Below are 17,299 nucleotides of genomic sequence, written 5' to 3' on the forward strand. Positions count from 1 at the left end.
ATAACGAAAGGACAGCAGGCACTCATTGTAGGTGTAGTCTGTGCAAAAGGCCATGTAGGTAGGGGCGTGTTCAGGAAACACGGTGTAGCCCAGTTGAGGTAGTAGATGGCTTATACCCAGGAGAGTAGCAGCAGATAATGCTGGGAAGTTGGGTTGGGTTCCTAGCTGGGGTAATGAAGGGCAACGGCATGGATGAATTCAGTAGCCCTTTCCTGCCCTCCAGTCTCTTTCCCAAAACACATAGAACCAGAAATCTGCATTATAAAATTTTATTCCCGATGCGGGACAGATTCCTTCCATCCCCCAAAATCACATGCTGCCCTGGAGAGATCTAGGAGATTCTCTTACCACCTCTGGAAAAAGAGTAAGAAAGGCAGGTACTGGGAACAAGGTACACTTTGCATACCCCAGACAACTTATCTTCCCCTTCTGAGGATAGCTGCTCCCCACTAAACTAGTCCTCTGATCTACTCATCCCTTAAAAAAAAAGAAAGAAAGAAAAGGGCCTTCGCTATTATAAAACTGAAAACACAGCATTTCAAGTATGCATGGAGAGGTTCTGGGCTGGGACACCAGGTCAAGGATCACCAGCGGAAGAGGAGAGGAGAGAAGGAACATCACTGTTTTTGCTGCAGGGCCTCCTTTCTTGCTGCATCCTGTAGTAACTGTGTGTCCACCTCATCTGCTGGCAACTGCACATAGCGGACCACTGAGCCCCGAATGAAGCAGTTCTTCACTGATAACTAGACAAAAGTAGGCAAATATGAGAATACTTTTCAAAATATCCTCTACCCACCCAGGGACCCCCTGCTTTTAGAGGTGTTTCCTCTTTTCCACCATCTCCAACTTACCATGTGAGGGTATTTCTCAGGGTCTGTGACACTGATGTCAGTTAATTTGATGTTGAGATACTAAGAAAAGAAGGTGAACACCATCATTAGCTCTAGCAACAGGATACAAGAACCCTACCCTTTAGGCTCTCCCCTACTCCTTCCCCAAGACCAATCCTGGGCTCTTGCTCTGTCTTACCTGATCCACAGAATGGAGGGTTCCACAGATGCTGTTAAGGGCAGAGGAAAGGAAGAGCCAAATTAATTTACATCAAAGCAACATATAGGTGACATGAGAGCTGAGATAAGAGCATGGTTGGGGGAAGTCAAGGACTTGAGGAAGCCAGAATAGGTGGAACCAAAAAGGGACATTCCTAAACCTTAGAGTGTCAAAAACAGTGCTTCCAGAGTGCTGTGTCATTTTAAACTGTACAACTTTCTCTATATCAATGCACTCTTAAGAGTTACCATCTTGTATTTTTCTCTTCTGCACATCATTTGTGATTTTTACAGCCACTTTACAATCTTTTAGTTACTTTACAAAGTAGTTACTATCATTCAGGGACTCAGAGAGGTTGTATGACTTGCCCAAGTTTAGGGCAAATAAACAAGGACTCAGCCCACATCTGTCTGACCCCCAAACCACCAGCTATTTTCAAACATTTATTCCTTTGGAACCAGTGCCCATATGTAAATTAGGTAAAGCAGCTAGCATTCCTCTTGATTAAGGGACAAGGGATGTTCTCTCCCTTCTCCAATCCTTGAGACCCTGAAATGTTAATGAGGAATGCTATCATAATATCAGTGCCCTAAGCCCTGCCACTTCTTTTCTCTAACTTCTTCCTCTTCTTTTTATTTTTGAAAGAGAAACAGACACTAATAAACAGACACCGCTTGTTTATTAGAATTCAGGAAGGAGGCCTTCTCTCACAAACAGGTGCTGCTTCTCAGTCTGTAGCAAGAGCAAGACAACAGTTGAAAATTGTATTCCTGAGAAGAAGCAAAAAAGTTACAATTTTGCAAACAAAATTAACAAGTGATTTTAACAAAAGATAAAAAATATTTTTTCTTTTACAAAGAACAAAATTTCAAGTATTCTTCCAGATGACAGCAAATCCAATGCAGGAGGAAAGGGTAAGGACTAGTGGAAGCCAAGGCCTCTTGAGCTCTTGGTGAGAGGTGGCTGCTCCAGGAGGTCAGGGTGCCAGCAGGTCTGACCACCCCACTGTGGCTGCCCATGGCCAGGGCCCCGCAAGAGGGAATAAAGAACTTAGGGACAGTGGGTGGGGTCTGCAGCTATGAAGACGGAGGAGCTCTCCTAACTTCTTTAATTTTTGTCAGTGGCTTCAACTTTAAATCCCATGAATTGTATTTCTCTACCCTGCATGTCCCATAAATCCCCAGTTTACTGATGTCTACCATTTCTGTAATTCTCTTCCTAATTTGACTTCTACAAGCCAAGGTATTGTTACTTTACACCTCAATCCAGGTCACCGTCCAACCTGACCACCCTCCTCCTAACTGTCATCACATCTGGTGATGATGTGTCATCACCAGATTCTAAGTTCCTTTGAACTGTGGTTCTCAAACACTGATGTATGCTCAAAGGTTTAATGAGTCCACGACAAAAGAGGGAACACAGGCTAGTATAGTGTGTCTTGAATGTGTATGTAGTGTGCTAAAGTTCATTTTTCCCCCCTAAAAATAACTGTTTAATGAAGTTTTTTAAAAGTTGATTTTAGTGAGAGAGAACTATCTACATGTCCCACTCATTTATGCATTCACTGGTTGATTCTAATATGTGCCCTGACCAGGGATCAAACCCATAACCTTGGTGTATAGGGACAATGCTCTAACAACTGAACTACCTGGCCCAGGCTAAAAGTAACTTCTTTAGTTGTCCATCCTATTTTTTGGTTATTAATTTTTAAAAATGAAATTATAATAAGTGGCATTTTTAAAAATGTCCTTATCTTGCCAAAAATAAAGTTGGCAGTTCTCTGTTGGGCCCAAATTTCTGTAAAATTCTGTCTTTGAAATCCAGTGCCTTAGACCTACTGCTTCAGTAATGGTTTCACTATATCCCTGGCTGCTGAAAAGCCTGATAGCACCTTACCACCATCTGCAGCAGTGAAGTAACTGTCAGGAATTGTATAAGGTGGTATTATTTGATTCAATTCCTTAGGAATAGATATTTGGCCCTGGCCAGTGTGGCTCAGACCGTTGGGCATGGTCCCACAAAGGGAAGAGTCTTGGTTTCCATCCCCAGTCAGGGCACATGCCTAGTTTTTGGGTTCGGTCCCATCAGGGCATGTACAAAAGGCAACCAATCGATGTTTCTCTCTCTCATCAATGTTTCTCTCCCTTTCTTTCTCCTTCCCTTCCCCTCTCTAAACCCTCTTTCCCTAAAAGCAGTGAAAAAACAAACAAACATGACCTTGGGTGAGGATTAAAACAAAAGAAAACAACAACAAAAAGATGTATTTGGCACAGAAGTGGTCTGACAAGCCTGAGAGATAGAGCTCTTCTTCCAACCCAATAGACTACCTTTGAATCTTACAGTCTTTGCTTTAAGACCTGGTGCTAAAACCTAACATTCCACTCCCCCCCCCTTGTCGATGACTCAGGAGGGAGAAAAAGAAAACAAACAACAAGTCATCTGACAGGACTGGTTTTGGCTCCACACGCGTCTCTCTACAGGGCTCTAATCTATATGCCATCAATATCACATGCACTGCCAGTGCCATGAATGAAATCTCTGATGTCAAAGGCAAGTCCCTCTCCTCACCATTCCCTACCTTGTCAACGTTTCTTCCATTAATGATCTCACACAGAAATGTAGAAGTCATTGTTGGAGAGGAAGTACACTAATTCTAACTTTCTAAAGGACAATCAGGTCATAGATAACACTATTTTAAATGCACATCTCATTTAAAGGACTTTTTTTCTAAAGAATTGGAAACCATTTAAGTGTGCAAAAACAAGTCCTTGGTTAATAAACATACCATGCAGACATTAAGAATGTTAAAGATTAGCTCTTCCTCCCTTCTGCCCCCCGAGTGCGGCAGCACCGCTGCCTTCTGCGCTGCGCGGCTTCTTCTAGACCTCTTGGCGCAGGTGATACCTATTCCCAGAGGTGCTGGTGGCTGACCCTGTAACCCTAAAGCGGAAATCGCTGACTGAGCTGTGGCCACCATGTCCTTGAAGATCCAGACAAGCAATGTAACCAACAAGAATGACCCCAACTCCATCAACTCTTGAGTCTTCAATGGAAACCTCAACACAGCTGTGGTGAAGAAGTCAGATGTGGAGAACATCTTCTCCAAGTATGGCCGTGTGGCCGGCTGTTATGTCCACAAGGGCTCTATGTCTTTGGTCAGTATGCCAATGAGCGCCATGCCCGGGAAGCTGGGCTGGGAGAGAATGGGCGGGTGCTGGCCGGGCAGACCCTGGACATCAACATAGCTGATAAGCCCAAACCCAACAGACCCAAGGGGTTAAAGAGAGTAGCATCTGCCATTTACAGTGGCTACAGCTTTGACTATGATTACTACCGGGACGACTCCTATGACAGGCTCTTCGGCTATCGGGGCCGCTTGTCACCAGTGCCTGTACCCAGGGCTATCCCAGTGAAATGACTCTGGGTCACTATCTTTTTGGTCTGATGTGTCAAAACCACCATCCCTGTCAAGCTCTTTGCCCTCTCCACAGCCATCACCACCAGCTCAGCCAAGATCAAGTTAAAGAGCAGTGAGCTGAGACCATCAAGACAGAGCTGACACAGATCAAGTCCAACATCGATGCCCTGCTGGGCCGCCTGGAACAGATTGCTGAGGAGCAGAAGGCAAACCCATACGGCAAGAAGAGCAGCAGTGGCAATGGAGGCGGCAGTGGCGGCGGCAGCCGGCCACTGCCCCCTCAAGAGAACAGTTTCTGAGGCAGGCACTCCCCAGGGAGAAGCATAGGATGCAAGATGATGGCGATGAGGAGGGGTTGCTGATGCACAGCGAGGAAGAGCTGGAACAGAGCCAGGACACAGATGCGGAGGATGGGACCTTGCACTGAGCAGCCTGACAGGAGTGATGGCCACTGGTAGAAGGTCATGCACTGTACCAGTCCTCAAGCTGGGCACCCACCCCTGGATGCTGCCCCAGCTGGTCCCAAAGGAGAGTTGGCAGCAGGTACCTTATCCACCATGCATCCCAGCCAGTGCCACATCCCCTACAGGTGGAGTTACTGGCCTCCCCTCCCCATGTACTCTCCCTGTTGTCACTGCCCAGGCTAGAGGGCAGAGCACAGAATTTTTCGACACTCTGCCTCCTCTCCCCGGGACACTCCTAGGCTTGGGGTTTTTCTATAGGTTTGGGGAGGGGTGGGGGGCACAGGAGGGAACCCTGACAATAAAGAGATTGGATTCCCCCCCCCCCCCAAGCAAAATAAGAATGTTAAAGATTAGCCCTGGGTGGTGTGACTCAGTGGACTGAGTGCTGGCCTGAGAACCAAAGTGTTGCCGGTTCGATTCCCAATCAGGGAACATGCCTTGGTTGCAGGCCAGGTCCCCAGTTGGGGGCATGAGAGAGGCACCTGATTGATGTATCTCTCACACAGCAATATTTCTCTCCCTCTTTCTCCCTTCCTTGCTTGCTCTCTAAAAATAAATTAATACAATCTTTAAAAAAAAGAAAAAGAAAGAAGCCCTGCCTGGGTAGCCCAGTTGGTTAGAGCATTGTCCTGATATGCCAAGGATGTAGGTTTGATTCCCCGGTCAACCAATGCATTAAAAAGTAGAACAACAAATTGATGTTTCTCTCTCTCTAAAATTAATAAATAAAAAAATTTTCAAAAGACAGAATTGGATTTCAATTCTGATTGTGTCATTTCCTAGTGACATAGACTTCAGTAAGTTTCTTAACCTATCCAAGCTTCAATTTCCTCACATGTAAAACAGCAACAATAGTATATGTCACAAGGGAGTTAATAAATGTAAAATATTCAAAATAGTGGCTAGTCAATAGAAGGTTCTCAAATGTTAGATACTTTTCTTTCAGTACACATTTATTAAGCCCCTACTCTATATCAGATCTATGCTAGACATTTGGTAAAACAGTGAGCTTAAACATGATCCTGGCACTGTCAGAAGGACAGGTCATAAACCGTAAACACATTTCTTTGAAATTACAATTTGAGAAGCACCCACTAGGAAGAAAATAAGACCTCATGATAGACCTTATTATATAATGATCTATTTGGCTAGAAAGACCAGGAAAAGTCTCTCCAAGGCTACCACATGTAATCCAAGTTCTGAAAGATGATTAGGAGCTAATGATAAAATAGGTAGGGGATGTAAAAGCAGTACAGACAGAAGGGACTGGTACTGTTTATCCTTTACATTTTCTTTAACAAAAGGGAGATTAAGCCACATATATGTTCTATTCTGCAACAGCTTTCCACATCAATACATCTTATTCCTGTGTGACAGCTGTATCACATGGAAGTACAACTTAACCTACTTCTTACTGATAGCTATTTGTTTTCCATTTTTTGACTACTGCAAATAAAACTGCAAACCTCTCTGTACATACATCTTGTGGAACTGATTCTTACATTTCTAGAATTTGAGTCAAAGGAGCATATAATTTAATCGGGAAAAAAAACAAACTATGTTTTGTAAAAAATGTTGGTGCCTCTACACTCTGACCTTTCTGTACTTATTTTTTATATACTTAGTTCTTTGTATTGTTTTTCAATACGAGAAACAACACCTAGCTAATCTGTCAGTTTAAGGCACCATTTATTTTTTTCTGTATCTCTTCCTGCCCAGACTTCAACTAATACTTGTTCAGTTAGAGGTTCCAGGGCCCTGGGCACATCCACCTCCTACAGACTTATTGGAACGTGTACCTACCTCAGGTCATTCTTGAGTTCCACCACCACATCCTTGCCCACAAGGGACTTGAAGAAGGAATAGAAGAGCTATTGGGGGAGATAGGGAAAACTATCATATGGGAAGAGACATGGTCGGAAGGAGTGGACTTCTGCCACTATTACCAAATACTGGTATTGGGAGCCCCACCACAACTGTGGCAGGTCTCAAAACTTCACTCGGTGGCAGGGATGAACAGCTGGAGCCCCAAAGATTCCGCACACTTCATTAAGCATCTGACATAAAGACCTTGAGATAGCCTCTGCCCTGCACCCCTCGGGCTCTCTGGGCTCGCCTCTCAATCCACCACCTCTCCTGGGGCCCCTGCCCACTCTTCCTAGGGAACTGCAGAATGTATTCCCGGTCAAACTCCCGAAGCCTGGTCTCCGTCAGGGAAATGTTCCTTGAGGTCTGGCTTTTCCCTCTCCTATTATCCCTGCTAACTCTCCCTCGGATTTTTTCCCCCCGCCCCTTATAAGAGAAAAACAATCCCACGTGCTCCAGTCTCTTCAAAGAATTTGAGGCGCACGAACTAAGTGCCCCCAGGGCCCAACTCCAGCATAGAGACGTAGCCGGACCCCCTACTCCGACCCCAACAGTCCAACCTGCCCCCCACTCCCCGAGGGCGCCCCCTTGTAACTTCACGATACCCACCATGGTGTTTAAGCAGCGGGCTGCCGGCCGGACGAGGAAGCCGAGGGCCTGATGCCGCGGGCCGGAGGCCGTGCGCAAACCTGAGCGCGAGCCCGCGCGTGGGGCGGGGCGGGGCGGGAAACGCCAAGCGAATCTAGAAGTCCTGAAAGAGAGCGCGCGGCGGGCCCGGGGCTCGCGAGAGCGGGCCGGGTAGCACGAAAGCCAAGCTAAAGCCGGGGAAGGGGAGGGGCTTCCTGCTCTCCTAACTCCTCTTCCAGCGGCGGGATCCACCGCGCAGGCGCGGCCTCAGCTGTGGCCTGAGAGTAGGAGAAACTCCTCACCTCTGGGAGGTTTTTCTTTTCTAGGGCAGTGCGGTCTGCAACATGATTTGCTCACACCCTACAGACACTTCCTATTGAAAACTGTTAGGAAGTTTGTGGAACCTTGTGATTTGTACACTTCTCTATATGTTACACTTCAAAAAAGTTTAAAAAAAATGTCATGTCGAGTCCTTATGATCAGGAGCCTGAGCGCAAATCTTAATTTCATCCAAGGTTCTCTCCCAATAAACATATTTCTCCCAAAGACACAGCCTCAGTCCACATTTCTTGCACACTTTTGCCTAGGGCTGTCCTGTGAAGGAATGAGTAAAGCTTACATTGGCTGGATGATGGAAATAGCCATTCTATTAGACAGGATGAGGGTCTCAAGGTCTGGACATTTCTAAATGTTATTTCTTGCTAAATGTTAAAATGTAGCGCTATTTTGCGGATGGACCAGTAAACAGCAAAAGCTAACAGGAAATTCAAGCTGATAAATGAGGCGACCTGCAACGAAGAAATAAACAGCCCTGTCAGGTGTGACTCAGTGGCTTCAGTACCGACTTGAGAACCAAAGAGTTGCTGCTTTGGTTCCCAGGTAGGGCACATGCCTGGGTTGCTGGCCAGGTTCCCAATAGGGGGCGCGCGAGAGACAACCACACTTTGATGTTTCTCTCCCTTTCTTCCTTCCCCTCTCTGAAAAAATAAATAAAATCTTTAAAAGCAAAAGAACTCAACATGTACTTGACCAAATAGTGTACATAAACAGTGAAAGCTTTGAGTATGAATCCCGGCTCCTTTACTTGCTGCAAGTGACTATAAATACCTTGTGACAACCATGTCTCCTTATTGAATAAAGTACCTCAAACTGCGAAACCCTTGCGATTAGTAAATAATATTTCACATCCAAATATGCCTCCATAAATACAAAGGTTTACAAATGCAATTACAGGTATTTCTATACTCATGCCTCCAAGACTTTTATAAACATGTGATATGACAAAATAGGTGAAAATACTTTTTCAAGGAATAAGACCATACTAAAATCCTCCATGTCTCATTTTGCACAAAGGTACCCATTTGTCAAGAGTTTGTTATAGAAATGTTTTCTGCATGTAAAATATGTAATAATGGACTTCAAGTGCACAGATGCTGGATTTAGATCGCACCTGTAGGTAACAGCAAGGAGAAGTGTGCCCCTTAGCTGAACCCTAAGCACCCAAAGCGGTTTGTCATAGAACATAAGCAGTAATTATAGTCAGCAACTGCTCCAGCTGGGGCTGAAAGTGCCGAATGATCAAGTTGTTTTCCTGCTTAGAACAATTAGCTCATGAAAATTTGAATATTTTGCCTTACCAGCTTAATCACTCACAATTAGCTCATAATCAGACCATACATGCTCTGTCCATAAACTTTCCTTTTTCTTGGTTTTCAAGACACACTCACAGTCTACAGATATCAGAAGAAATTTGCTTTAGGAACAGATTTACTGAGTGACAACAATCCACACAGGAAGAAGGTTAGGGAGGCTAGAAATAAACAACATTCAAGTTCATCAGGTGGTTCAGAAAGGAGCCAAATTTTCCTAGAAGTCTCATTCCAGAGTCAGAAACAGGACATTAGAGTGTGAAAAGATGGCATATAAGACTCTTCCATTAGAATCCCGAAACGATGGTAACTCATGTTCAGGTCCAGTCAATTCAAGAATCATAACAATGTTTGAAGATGAGGGGAACAAATTCACCTTAGAGGCACCCTAGAACCCTCCAGCTACAGACAGTATTAATCTACTTCTTCAATGGTGGGGCCTGTGGCAGCCCTTCCAGGTGAGTACCCTGTTCCACAGGCAGACCCAGTGCATCCTCCCTGGTAGAGTTTTGTAATGACTGGATTACACAGTTGCTCCAATTCCTTTCTCTTATGATCAAACTCATCTTTCTCAGCCAGTTGATTGGCCTCCAGCCATGAAAGGACCTCATTACATTTATCCAGTATTTTCTTTTTATCAGACTCAGTAATCTTACCCTTCAAGCCTTCATCACTCACAGCACTCTTCATGTTAAAGGCATAGGATTCTAAGGCATTTTTTGCAGCAACTTTCTCTCTCTGAACCTCATCTTCAGCTTTATATTTCTCAGCATCCAGAACCATGCGCTCGATCTCCTCCTTGCTCAGGCGGCCCTTGTCGTTGGTGATGGTGATCTTGTTGGCCTTGCCTGTGCTCTTGTCTGTGGCTGTTACATTGAGAATACCATTGGCATCAATGTCAAAAGTCACTTCGATTTGAGGAACTCCTCTGGGTGCAGGAGGGATTCCAGTTAAGTCAAAGCGCCCCAGCAGGTTGTTGTCCCTTGTCATGGCCCTCTCGCCCTCGTACACCTGGATCAGCACCCCTGGCTGGTTGTCCGAGTAGGTGGTGAAGATCTGCGTCTGCTTGGTGGGGATGGTGGAGTTGCGCTTGATCAGTGCAGTCATCACGCCTCCGGCCGTCTCCAGCCCAAGTGACAGGGGAGCCACGTCCAGCAGCAGCAGGTCCTGCACGTTTTCTGACTTGTCCCCCATCAGGATGGCTGCCTGCACCGCCGCCCCATAGGCCACCGCCTCGTCGGGGTTGATGCTCTTGTTGAGGTCGCGCCCATTGAAGTAGTCCTGCAGCAGCCTCTGAACCTTAGGAATGCGGGTGGAACCCCCTACTAAAACAATGTCATGGATTTTAGCCTTATCCATCTTGGCATCCCGAAGGGCCTTCTCCACTGGCTCCAGGGTGCCCCTAAAGAGATCTGCACACAACTCTTCAAACCGGGCTCTGGTAATGGATGTGTAGAAGTCAATGCCTTCATAAAGTGAATCAATTTCCAAGTTTGCTTGGGTGCTGGACGACAGGGTCCTCTTGGCCCTCTCGCAAGCAGTGCGCAGCCGCCTCACGGCTCGCTTGTTCTGGCTGATGTCTTTCTTGTGTTTCCGCTTGAATTCCTCCACGAAGTGGCTCACCAGCCTGTTATCAAAGTCCTCCCCTCCCAGGTGGGTGTCCCCAGCTGTCGCCTTTACCTCAAAAATCCCATCATCTATGGTCAGGATGGACACATCAAATGTGCCTCCACCCAGATCAAAGATCAGGACATGTCGCTCTCCCTGACCTGCTTTATCTAAGCCATAGGCGATGGCTGCAGCTGTGGGTTCATTGATAATTCTTAGCACATTGAGACCTGCAATCACACCTGCATCCTTGGTGGCCTGGCGTTGAGAATCATTGAAATAGGCTGGCACAGTGATCACAGCATTGGTGACAGAGTGACCCAAAAAAGCCTCAGCAGTCTCCTTCATCTTAGTCAGTACCATAGAAGAAATTTCCTCAGGGTAGAAAGCCTTTTTCTCCCCTTTGTAGGATACCAATACCTTGGGCTTGCCTCCTTCATTGATTACTTGAAAGGGCCAAAGTTTCATATCTGATTGCACCACAGGATCATTAAATTTTCTGCCAATCAGACGTTTGGCATCAAAGACAGTGTTCTGAGGATTCATGGCTACCTGGTTCTTGGCCGCATCCCCGATGAGCCTCTCGGTGTCCGTGAAGGCCACGTAGCTGGGGGTGGTGCGATTGCCCTGGTCGTTGGCAATGATCTCCACCTTGCCGTGCTGGAATACCCCCACGCACGAGTACGTAGTGCCCAGGTCAATGCCAATGGCCATTCCCTTAGCAGCAGCCATTGTCTTCTGAGGCCTGTTGGGAAGAAATGAGTTAAAATCTTGGCAGAGTACTTCTTTATTTTATTTATTTATGATTTTTAATGTAGTAAAATACACATAACATGAAATTTACTACCTTAACCATTTTTTTCAGAGACCAGGTAAGATTGGCCTGGCTCAGTGTGGTATGGCCATAGACTCACCTTAACCATTAAAAAAAAAAATTATCTATTTATTTATTTTTAGAGAGAGGGGAAGGGAGAGAGAAAGAGAGGGAGAGAAACATCAATGGGTGGTTGCCTCTCAAGCACCCCCTACTGGGGACCTGGCCTGCAACCCAGGCATATGCCCAGACTGGGAATCAAACCAGCAACACTTTGGTTCGCAGGCTGGCACTCAATCCACTGAGTCACACCAGCCATGGCCATTTTTAAGTGTACAGTTCAATAGTAAGTTCATTCATATTGTCTGACCAACTTCCAGAACTCTTTATCCTGTAAAACTAAAGTCTTATGCCCATTAAACAACTCAACATTTCCTACTCCCACCAGCCAGACCCTGGAAACCATTATTTTCTGTCTCTATGACGACTCTAGCTAGCTCATACTAGTGGAATTATACACTATTTCCCTTTTTGTGGCTGGCTTATTTCACTGAGCATAAAAACAAAGTTCATCTGTGTCCAACTCATGTTCCATGGGCAGCATGCAGCCCAGGATAGCTATGAATGTGGCCCAAAACAAAACCACACATTTACTTAAAACTTTTTGCTCATCAGTTTTTGTTAGTGTTTGTGTAGTTAATGTGTGGCCCAAGACAACTCTTCTTCTTCCAGAGTGGTCTACAAACACCAAAAGATTGGACACCCCTGAATTCTATGTAATAATACCATGGATGTGATTTTCCTTCTTTTTTAACGTTGAGTAATATTCCATTGTGGACCCACATTTTCTTCACTTATTCCCTCTGTGGACTGCTTCTGCCTCATGGCTATTGCAAATAAGGCTGTCATGAACTCTGTGTACAATGATCTTTTTGGTGTACAAATCTCTCTTCCAGGCAATGCTTCCGTGCTTTTTGGACAAGGTAGAAAATGCATTTTTAGCCAACTGGAAGTGGGAAGGCAGTGGGTTTAATTGTTTTTAATTTCTTACAAGTCCTCACTCAAGTGTCCTGGCCTATGTTTGATATACAGGACTGTTCATATGGAAAATAATACAATAATTAACAATACGAGAATAAACTGTGTTTCACTTACAATTGTAAATCTGCTTTTTGCCCCAACGTGTATTTATTCTAAGACAGACTGTATCTGTCTCCTGCTGAACTGAAATTATTTTACCTTTTGGTCTCTGCATGAGACATTAATCGCCACATTTGGGTTTAGCTGCATTCCTGGGCTCCTTTACCCTCTACTAGAGACTTATGGGAGTAAATCTGGGCTGCGAGGATCCCAGTGCAGTGGGCTTTCTAGTTTTTTCTGGTGAGCTGGTGTGCTCCAGGCAGCATCTTTATCTAATCTTTTTTAAAAAAGATTTTATTTCTTTATTTTTTGAGAGAGGCGAAGGGAGGGAGAAAGAAAGGGAGAGAAACATGGATGTGTGAGACATTGAGCAATCTGTTGTCTCTCACACGCCCCCAATTAGGGACGTGGCCGGCAACCCAGGCCTGTGCCCTGACTGGGAATCGAACCTGCTACCTCTTTTTGGTTCAGCAGGCCATTGCTCAGTCCATTCAGCCACACCTCTTTTATCTAATCTTTTACCTTAAAAAATCCTGTTATCTACAGACAGTAACAGCCTGGCTCCCACACACCCTTCCAGCAGCTGTGACCAATCCAACGCACCTTGGCCTCCTCAAAGAAATTTCCCTCTCCTGGTTGGCCAACACCCCATACATAAGACCTAAACTAGGGACCCTTGCAGGTCTTTCTCAAATAAACACCTACCAGTCTTGCCTATTCCCACCCCATTATAATCAGCCCTCCTTGTTCACCTATTCTTCCGCCGCCTTCGCTCCAGTTTGATAAGGTTCGGATTGCGAAACCAGCGTCGGTGGGGACTCCCTCATCATCCACCCAACGCAGCCGGTGTCTCCCCGCCCACCTCCCCCCAACCCTCCCGCCCCACAACTTTAAGCCGGCTAATTTCCTTTCACCCTGATACCACACTGGCTATGAGGTCAGAGGTATCATTCCCATTATAACGCGACTGCTGGGAACTCCGTCAACGGCTCCCCCCCACCCCGCCCCGACTCCCGCCCCCTTTACGTTGTCGTCAATACAGCCTCCGGCCGATCCCCTCCCAATCAATCTTCTGTCCCTCCTTCCCTCCCGGAGACTACGCCAGCCCAGCAAACCCTAGAAAAGTCAGGAGAGTTCTGAGGGGGGCGGCACCCAGTACGCTGATTGGTTTGAGAAAGCCTGGGGGCGGGACGCCCGGAGAAAGCCCTGGAATATTCCAAACCAATCTCCTGATGGAGGTCGGGGATTGGGTGATCGGGGGAAAAGGCGGGGCTCACGAAGAATTATAAATATAGAGTCTGTGGTCGCTAACCCATTGCGAACCCGCTGAAACGAGCTGGTACGTTTGGACTTCTTGTGTGGTGCTCGCGAACGCATCCTCTACCGACCCGCTGCCTACTGGGACGAGCCTCTGCGGCGCCGGAGTTCAGTTTCCTGCTTCGGATAGGACCGAGCTTTGGCCGAGCTTTTGTCGTCGGGGACCCGGCCCGCCGTTTGCAGGAAAAGCCCGATTCTCACTGCGGGGCCAGAGAGCGCGGAGCCGGCATGGCTAAAACCACGGCCATCGGTATCGACCTGGGTACCACCTACTCGTGCGTGGGGGTATTCCAGCACGGCAAGGTGGAGATCATTGCCAACGACCAGGGCAATCGCACCACCCCCAGCTACGTGGCCTTCACGGACACCGAGAGGCTCATCGGGGATGCGGCCAAGAACCAGGTGGCGCTGAATCCGCAGAACACCGTGTTTGACGCCAAGCGGCTGATCGGCCGAAAGTTCGGCGACCCGGTGGTACAGTCGGATATGAAACACTGGCCTTTCCAGGTGATCAACGACGGGGACAAGCCCAAGGTGCAGGTGAGCTACAAGGGAGAGACCAAGGCGTTCTACCCCGAGGAGATCTCGTCCATGGTCCTGACCAAGATGAAGGAGATCGCTGAGGCGTACTTGGGTTACCCGGTGACCAACGCGGTGATCACTGTGCCGGCCTATTTCAACGACTCGCAACGCCAGGCTACCAAGGACGCGGGAGTGATCGCGGGGTTGAACGTGCTGAGGATCATCAACGAGCCCACCGCCGCCGCCATCGCCTACGGCCTAGACAGGACGGGTAAAGGGGAGCGCAACGTACTCATCTTTGATCTGGGTGGGGGCACCTTCGACGTGTCCATCCTGACTATCGACGACGGCATCTTCGAGGTGAAAGCCACGGCCGGCGACACCCACCTGGGAGGGGAGGACTTTGACAACAGGCTGGTGAACCACTTCGTGGAGGAATTCAAGCGGAAGCACAAGAAGGACGTCAGCCAGAACAAGCGAGCCGTGAGGCGGTTGCGCACTGCTTGCGAGAGGGCCAAGAGGACCCTGTCGTCCAGCACTCAGGCCAGCCTGGAGATCGACTCCCTGTTCGAGGGCATCGATTTCTATACGTCCATCACCAGGGCGCGGTTCGAGGAGCTGTGCTCTGACCTGTTCCGGGGCACCCTGGAGCCAGTGGAGAAGGCTCTGCGCGATGCCAAGCTGGACAAGGCCCAGATCCATGATCTGGTCCTGGTAGGGGGCTCCACCCGTATCCCCAAGGTGCAGAAGCTGCTGCAGGATTTCTTCAATGGGCGCGACCTCAACAAGAGCATCAACCCCGACGAGGCGGTGGCCTATGGGGCGGCGGTGCAGGCAGCCATCCTGATGGGGGACAAGTCAGAAAACGTGCAGGACCTGCTGCTGCTGGACGTGGCTCCCCTGTCACTTGGGCTGGAGACGGCCGGAGGCGTGATGACTGCACTGATCAAGCGCAACTCCACCATCCCCACCAAGCAGACGCAGATCTTCACCACCTACTCGGACAACCAGCCAGGGGTGCTGATCCAGGTGTACGAGGGCGAGAGGGCCATGACAAGGGACAACAACCTGCTGGGGCGCTTTGACTTAACTGGAATCCCTCCTGCACCCAGAGGAGTTCCTCAAATCGAAGTGACTTTTGACATTGATGCCAATGGTATTCTCAATGTAACAGCCACAGACAAGAGCACAGGCAAGGCCAACAAGATCACCATCACCAACGACAAGGGCCGCCTGAGCAAGGAGGAGATCGAGCGCATGGTGCAGGAGGCCGAGAAATACAAAGCCGAGGACGAGGTGCAGCGCGAGAGGGTGTCTGCCAAGAACGCGCTGGAGTCGTATGCCTTTAATATGAAGAGCGCTGTGGAGGATGAAGGGCTCAAAGGCAAGATCAGCGAGGCTGACAAGAAGAAGGTGCTGGACAAATGCCAGGAGGTGATTTCCTGGCTGGACACCAACACCTTGGCCGAGAGGGAAGAGTTTGAGCACAAGAGGAAGGAGCTGGAGCAGGTGTGTAACCCCATCATCAGCGGACTGTATCAGGGGGCGGGTGGCCCCGGGGCTGGCGGCTTTGGGGCTCAGGTCCCCAAGGCGGGCTCTGGCCCAGGCCCCACCATTGAGGAGGTGGATTAGGGCCGTATCTTTTTTTTACGTATTTGTCTCTGCAGCAGAGGGGCCTTAGGATCTTGCTGTTGGCCTAAGTTTTTGTTAATTTCTAGTTGTCTTCTATTTCAGTTCAATCTTAAATTAGGTGTAACCTGATTAATTTGCCTGTATTGATTATTTGTGGTATAACCAATGTGTTCTCTAGAATTCTTTGCATTTAATGTAACTTGGTATTCTAGAATGTGTTTTTCTTAGTAAATTCTGCTGCCTTTTGTGGGTTTCTTCCTTTTTTTTTTTTTTTTTTTTGCTTTTAAAGACAAGTTATGGGATTTTTAAAATAATTTGTATGTTAAGGATTAAAAATAAAATGTTAAGGAATGTGTATAAAGGATCCATGGACAAAGCCAAAGTGGGGAAGGATAGAAGGTGTGGGTGTGGTAGTGGCGCGGGGGGAATTGGTGGTGGGAAAAGAGACAAATGTATTTGAACAATTAAAAAATAAAAAAATAATTAAAACAATAAAAAGTGTTAATGTGTGCCTATTTTTATTTGGGAGAGTTAATGGACTCTTCTGAAATGTCTGCATTCCATACATTGTGGGAGGGACAGTGCTTCTGATGACTGGTACAAATATTGGGAGCTGTGGCTACGGGTGTTTTTGTTGGAACTTAATTTTAGGTGGTAAATCATATCCGTGTTAGAAAACGTTCTACGTGACCATTTTGATTGGGGTGGAGCTTGTTTTAGAGAAAAGTAGGAACAGGAGCAGCAATAGGGTTTTGGCAAAGAGAGGTTGGTGTGGGTTTCAAGGCTGTATTTAGAGAGGGTTATGGTTCCTTATTTGCATTGATGTTTGCAGAGCTCTTTAGTACCCACTTCTGACCTGTGAGTTTTCTAGTCTTATGTTGAGGTTATAAAGACATTTAGGACAGACATAAGAGCAAAAAGTAGCTGCAGATTAACCCTGTGAATCCTATCTGGTGGTCAAATGCAGCTATTCTCTTGAGTTTTGGTTGCCTCTTTTTTTATTGTCCAAATGGCCTCAGTTCCAAAGTTGTAATGTCATTTTGAGCAGAAATACACTCTAGGTAAGTGACACCTTCAGTCATGGTCCTCCAAGCTGCAGTTACAGAAACAAGAGTCTGGAGGAGTGAAATACTCTTACGGGGGCATGGCAATAAAGAGGGATGGGCTAGACACTACCAGGTTCTTTGGGTCA

At 47.1% G+C, this 17,299-nt stretch overlaps 3 protein-coding genes and 1 pseudogene across 3 annotated transcripts; 2 read left to right on the top strand and 2 right to left on the bottom strand.

Moving 5' to 3' along the window:
- Nucleotides 1-235: 235 nt before the first annotated feature.
- LSM2 (LSM2 homolog, U6 small nuclear RNA and mRNA degradation associated) lies at nt 236-7,615 on the bottom strand. The gene is made up of 5 exons (XM_054569119.1): nt 7,408-7,615; nt 6,736-6,803; nt 1,030-1,060; nt 852-911; nt 236-743 (listed from the first exon to the last, which is right to left on the bottom strand). The coding sequence occupies exons 1-5, from the start codon at nt 7,408-7,410 to the stop codon at nt 618-620; spliced, it is 288 nt and encodes a 95-aa protein (XP_054425094.1). The 5' UTR covers nt 7,411-7,615; the 3' UTR covers nt 236-617.
- Nucleotides 3,919-4,773, top strand: LOC129067322 (RNA-binding protein Raly-like; annotated as a pseudogene).
- Nucleotides 7,616-9,488: 1,873 nt separating the features above from the next.
- On the bottom strand, nt 9,489-11,423 carry LOC129066979 (heat shock 70 kDa protein 1-like). The gene has a single exon (XM_054568692.1). It carries the CDS (start codon nt 11,412-11,414, stop codon nt 9,489-9,491), a length of 1,926 nt encoding a protein of 641 aa, XP_054424667.1. The 5' UTR covers nt 11,415-11,423.
- Nucleotides 11,424-13,958: 2,535 nt separating this feature from the next.
- Nucleotides 13,959-16,605, top strand: LOC129067324 (heat shock 70 kDa protein 1). The gene has a single exon (XM_054569120.1). The coding sequence runs from the start codon at nt 14,182-14,184 to the stop codon at nt 16,105-16,107; it is 1,926 nt and encodes a 641-aa protein (XP_054425095.1). The 5' UTR covers nt 13,959-14,181; the 3' UTR covers nt 16,108-16,605.
- The last annotated feature ends 694 nt before the right edge of the window (nt 16,606-17,299 follow it).

The sequence above is a fragment of the Pteronotus mesoamericanus genome, unplaced genomic scaffold (assembly GCF_021234165.1).
Source record: "Pteronotus mesoamericanus isolate MK-2021 breed Mesoamerican mustached bat unplaced genomic scaffold, CSHL_Meso_final contig_20, whole genome shotgun sequence".
In the NCBI taxonomy this organism is placed as follows: domain Eukaryota; kingdom Metazoa; phylum Chordata; class Mammalia; order Chiroptera; family Mormoopidae; genus Pteronotus; species Pteronotus mesoamericanus.